General features: G+C 32.9%; 1 protein-coding gene across 1 annotated transcript; it reads right to left on the reverse strand.

Moving 5' to 3' along the window:
• Positions 3,820-4,676, reverse strand: LOC18593869 (TMV resistance protein N). The gene is made up of 2 exons (XM_007021272.2): positions 4,151-4,676; positions 3,820-4,032 (listed from the first exon to the last, which is right to left on the reverse strand). Exons 1-2 carry the CDS (start codon positions 4,660-4,662, stop codon positions 3,918-3,920), a joined length of 627 nt encoding a protein of 208 aa, XP_007021334.2. The 5' UTR covers positions 4,663-4,676; the 3' UTR covers positions 3,820-3,917.

The following is a 6,000-nucleotide window of genomic DNA, read 5'->3' on the forward strand; positions in this document are numbered from 1 at the left end:
GCTATTCTAAGAGGAGCATATATCCATAATCTTGTATTTCTTTTTTTAAAAAAAATAATTAAGTAGTTACATGCCATATACAAAAACATGTTACACATTATAATTAGGTTGTTATACGTCATATTGAAAAAAATATTATTGTTACACGTCATACACAAAAACATGTTACACGTTATGATTAAATAAGATTGTTATTCGTCATGTTAAAATAAAAATATTATCGTTACACGTGATGTTAAAAAAATATTATCGTTACACGTGATGTTAAAAAAATATTATTGTTACACATCATATTCAAAAACATTTTATTACACTTTAATGTCTAAAATGTTGTTGTTACTTGCGAACTAAAACTTCAAGTCCTCTCAACTCTCTTCATTCTTTTTTGTTTTTTTGACAATTTGATACAGATTAAAGTGTTTCTAACATGTTTTTATAAATCAAAATACAAATTTTTTTATCTAAAACACCTATTTCGACTAAAAATTGATTTTTTTTTTTAAAACTTAGGTTTATAAATTTCAAAATTTTGAGTTTGTTAGTATCTAGATCTTGAATTGATCCAATTAAAAACTATTTCAAACATCTACGATCAATTCTACTATTTTAATTTTATCCAAAATATCTAAAAATTAAATTCTCCAAATAGTCACCCACCCAAGCATATCAAAATCATCGTTTAGTGTCTTAAAAGCGTAAGAAAGAAAAATCTCAAAGCACGAGAAAGAGAAATTTGGAGCATAGCAAATGAATTTCGAAGAGAGAAATCGATAAAATTAGAAAGAGTGGGATGGTGAGAGAGAGAAATTAGAAGCACAAATAGAGAGAAATTAGAAGCACAAATAGGAAAAAATTGTGATAAATGAATTAATTTATTTAAAATAGTTTTATAAGTATTTTTATCAAATCATAATTAAATATGATTAAAAACAGTTAAATTTATTTTTATAGTTATTTTTGAAATACCCTTATCAAGAAAGGTTATTCTTTATAATCTTCTCTTAATTTATTTTGAGTAAAAGCAGCATGAATCAGCTATGTCATTGGCTCAACAATCAATTCAAAATTCATTTTTGATTTGGCTATGAAGACCTAACAATTTTGCAATCTTTTCCTACAACTCTATTATATATGCGACAGAAAACTGTCCCAAAAAACCTTCATAAATTTTGGCAGCTGATCAACCCAACAAATTTCAGGCCTGCCTAGGCTACAGATAAATGCAAAAGTTAGGTGGGGTTCCATGAGCCTAACTAACACTGTCATGATCAAGCCAAGGTTCAGCAACTGCATTTCAGTTGTTAATGGTAATATTTGTTATTTGGTAGGTCTTAAGGTAGATTACAATTTGAAAGTACTCATATATATGCTGTCCCAGACTGAATTTGCATGTTTCCAAGCTCTCTAAATCAAGGCCCAGGAAATCATTTTCAGGTTCAGATATCAGGAATCTAAATAAATCTAATTCCCTCACTAGTCACACCTACCAACTCCACCCCCCACCCACCAATATCCTTTCCTGACTAGTAGTTAAGAACGGTAGGTAATTGCTACATGATAGCTGAACATATTTCTAAACCCAACAGCCCTTGCTGCGCTCTTGACAAAAGCCTCAAATCATCAAGAATGTAAGTCCTTGACCAAGCACTAAATAGTAGCGGAAATGCTTAAAAAGAATTATAGTTAGCAATGATGAGCTTGGGAGCAGTAGTAGCGATGGCAGTAATAGGGTTGTGGGCATTGTTTTTGAGGCCAATGATGATAAGGTATGCAGCGGAGATGATTGAAGCAATGGGGTACGCGGTTCATCGGATTCTGAGAGAAATACCTTCGATCAATTCCTCTACTTCTCTTCCTCACTCCACCTCTTCCTTCCTCTACTGATACTAGTAACAAAGGTTCATTTCCCGTCTCAGGTTTTGCTTCAGGTTCATGTAGAACATGAACAAAGGGCAACCCTTTTTGCTGTTTTATTTCCTTTGGCAAGAAGTTACATGTAATGACTAACAATTTTGTACTACTACTACAAAGATTTGATTAGAGTGTAAAAGAGACTTGACAGCTCAAGCTACCAAGTTTTCCCATGTTAGTACTGTTGTTAAGCATCTGATAAGCGTTGTTAACTTGGTACACACGCCATAGTTGACTCAAGTTTAGCCTTTTTCTTCCTTTCCCGAAAGCCCAAGTTTCTTTATTTTCTTTAATAACTCGTGTATTACTTCTCTTAAGGCGGCTGGGGATGGAAAGGGCCAAGAGGCTGAGAGTCCTGACATTGCAAAAGGCACCAATTGCACGTTTTATAACTTTGAAGGAGCTGGTCAACATGATGGGTTTTTCTTCCTTTAACTATTTAAACTGAGTATATATTTATTACATTTGGACCCTATTGTCAGTTCATATTATTAGTTTATAATAACAGACACAATGCATAGTATAACTTTTTCTTGTAAATGCGTGAGATCCAAGCAGATATGTTCTTGACTTAATAACTTAAGTTGCAATTTGTATTCGAGATTTGATAATTTACATCAAGCATGTACATTTCGTTATGTTTTTCATCGATGAATATTTATATTTTTTAAAAAAAAGTGAACACATATAACATAAGTATTTGTGTTTGAAATTGAATTGATTAATTACTCTGACTGTCGATGGTGTTTTTTTAAAAAAAAAATTTACCATGAAATGAATAAATTAACAGTTTATATATCAATTTTTTGTAGCCAAAACAAAAGTTTTCCTTATATGGTTGAGACTTTATTTCATTTTAATTCAAGATTGTGCATGGCACATGCAGTGAGGGGTTTAGGATTCGGAATTGGATCAATTATGCCTTATTGGAGTAAAAAAGTTTGCTAAGATTTATAGACCATGAAGCCATTTTACGATTTTTTTTCTTTTAAATTAAATTACATTTAAATATCGTTTCTCTCTCGTAAAAAATTATAATAGCGTTCTTCAATAATTTAATCTTATCTCTAATTATAACTTAAAACTAGATTGAGCATTTGTCTCAATGATAGACAACGAGAATTACAGTAAATCGAATTATCTAATACATTTCATTTTACTCATTCCTTTCATCCGTCGCATTGTATCTTTCATTACATGTAAATTTCACTTGATGAACAATTAAGATGAGCTAATAAAAGACTTTTATAGAAATGGTAAATGTAAATATATCAAGAGTAAAATTAATTAAGATAAGTATATTTTAGATAAGGATTACAAAAATTAGAATAAATTAGGACTAAAATATACTAAAGAAAGCACTCATGTAGAATGCATTCAAGCAACTCTGGTCCTTTGCACCAAGCCAAGAAATTATAAAAATGAGTAGCGATCTAGTTAGCAAAACAATCCAATAAGAGTGAGGGGGTATGTGATGTGACATGTTTAATTAATTGTACTAAATCAAGTTAGAGGCATTAAGTAACAAGTCCTGAAAGAACTGATGGTAGTCTTAGCCTAGATCAGTAGAATCAAGCTTCAGTAAAAGCTGGATTTAGAGTAATTAATTTCCAGAGTGTAAACCCTGTCAATTTCTATTGCTCTCATCTGTTAGTGAGAAAGCAAATGTCAAATTCTCAATCATATATAAAAGCCAAAACCAAAGAAACAAGAATTTGAAACCACTTAATGTACTTGACTTAGAATTGTCATGAAACCAATCTTTGAATATTGAACATAAGAATATATAAATTCATTAACTTGAAATCTTATTGTGAGTATAATTATACAATGAACCAAAGATTTAAAAGTAATTATGTTACCTTTTTTTTTTGCTTCAGTTACAAAGTGTACAATTAAAAGATTAACAAAGGAAAGAATCACTAGGCTTATTAACAGGAATTGAATGTAATGCAAAAGAAAAGAAGTCAACAGTTTGATGACAGCAGCATAATTAACTTTGAGTCTCAAAGGGTTATTGGAGAAGCCCTCGAGCTCTTAACCATCTGTTTTTCATTCCCCATCTCAATCAAGCTTTCGATGACAAAGTCTGAAGCACTGGTCACCACATCAGATAAATTCCTGCATAGCATTGAGGGAAAAAAGAAAAGTTAGGAAACAAGAAGACTTTCCACAAGTTTATACATATGAAAGCAAATGAAGTTGAATGTATAGCTAATGAAAGAATGATTCATCTTACCCTTTTAAAGAGTCGAACGTGAGCCCTACGGTGCTTTGGGCCTCCTCAACAGCCAATTTGAACCTCTGGAGATCCTTGGCAGGGACATTTCCATCGTTCACAACACGAAGTTGTGAAGGTTTAATGTCACAGAAGATTGGGATGACCTTCTTCTTGGACTCCATGATAAGAGCCAATTCATGGAGGCAGAAGTAGGACTTGCAGTAGTTGGGTGAGAACACAGTCACGCCAACCTTACAATTCCTTATCGCGTTATCGATGTTGTCGAACAACTTATCACCGGGTTTCATGTTTTTGTTGTCCAAGAAAGGTTTTAGGTTTAGCCGCGAGAGGTGATCGTAGAGTAAGGTAGCTATAGTCCTCTTGGTGTCAATGCCTCTATGGTTAATGAAAACATCACAATCTTTATTTGTCACGACCCTATTCGCCATCTTACTCGTTGCTGTTAGGCGAGCAAGAAAGTTGCGCTGGAAGTTCACGATGGCGGCTGATGAGTAGCGTTGCATCTGCATGGTGTCTCAAAGAAGGAAAAACCCTAATTATATTTTTCGCTATTAACCCTTTTTTCTTCTTCTTTTGCTTTGCTTTTCTTTTCTTTTTCGATGGCTTGTACCTCAAGAATGTTGGGTTTCTGAGGCTATATATAGGAAGTCTCTGATAGAATGATTTGGCCTAAACTGTTTTCTCCTAGTGTGGATTTAGAATCTTCGTTTACAAAGCTTTTTTTACTCCTATAGTTGAATTGAAAGCTTGAACGACAAGAGACGACAAGTATTTGATTTTGACAAGAGGGGCATGGAAAGGAAACACAAACCTTGACCAAATCCAATGCGCCCCTTTGAAAAATCTGGGAAAATTTCATGGACCCTTCAAACAAGTTACATTGAATCTCTCCTCTCCCTTTGATGTACATGGGTGCTTTAGGCATATACCCAAGGGAAATTTTGACGACACGATTCTACTTTCTTTACCATATTTTAAAAAGAAACAATAACAGGGGCAAAGGAAAGACATGAAAAATACATAGTATAGTGCTTGTCTGCTTTGACTGTTTGATCAGAAAAACAAAAAGTAGCATGAAAGAACACCTTTGTTAATTAATTAGTCTTTCTTCACGGCCATTCGAGGAGAGGAATTTCTTAGTGGCAAAGTATGTGGTAGCTTCTCACAAAGTATACTGTTCCAAGATTTGGGTTGAGGTGTTCTTTTGACATGCACCGACCAGCTGAAGAATTAGTAAAAGGGACGGAAAATGGAAGGAAAAGAATTGGGGGAGGATTGGAATTGGATAGGAAGGAAAATTATAGGGCTCAACCATTTCAAGGCTTGGCCTTCATTTGACTGCAAAACTTTTTTTTTTTTGTTTATTTAAATTGTAAATTCTATGTAAATAAGTACGTCGAAATTTACTTATACGTAATAATCAAATATTTTCATTTAAACGAATATACTTTTAACAACAGAATATGTAGTTTGAATATTTATAATGGTGAGTTTCCCTCTCGTTTCCTCTCTTTTATCTAACCTTTATTCAAAGGGTTAAGTTCAAATGTTTTTACTCTCAGGAAAATTATAATTTTCCTTTCTTTGTCATCTCCTAATTTTATTTATCAATGGAGTATCTTGTACACCACACACGGATCATGTATAAACACAATACTCGTGAAAGAAGGCCATAGGTTAGTCATATTTTATATTCCAAAGGCAAAGTATACTTCTATATATATTTTTTGGAGTCAAATGACTCTCATTGATTAAGTAATACTTATGCTTTTACTATGTTTTGAGGCGCAAAGCTAGAAATTACTTGTAAATTGGGAGCAAAAATTGTTTAAATATTACACTTGTCT

This window comes from Theobroma cacao, chromosome 7 (assembly GCF_000208745.1).
Source record: "Theobroma cacao cultivar B97-61/B2 chromosome 7, Criollo_cocoa_genome_V2, whole genome shotgun sequence".
NCBI classification, from domain to species: domain Eukaryota; kingdom Viridiplantae; phylum Streptophyta; class Magnoliopsida; order Malvales; family Malvaceae; genus Theobroma; species Theobroma cacao.

What these genes read in the sequence shown, in the direction of transcription:
- LOC18593869 (XM_007021272.2), bottom strand. Translation starts at nt 4,662, where the DNA reads ATGCAGATGCAACGCTACTCATCAGCCGCCATCGTGAACTTCCAGCGC. An exon ending in ACGTTCGACTCTTTAAAAGG is followed by an intron (nt 4,033 to 4,150) that starts GTAAGATGAATC and finishes AATGCTATGCAG; the next exon opens with GAATTTATCTGATGTGGTGA.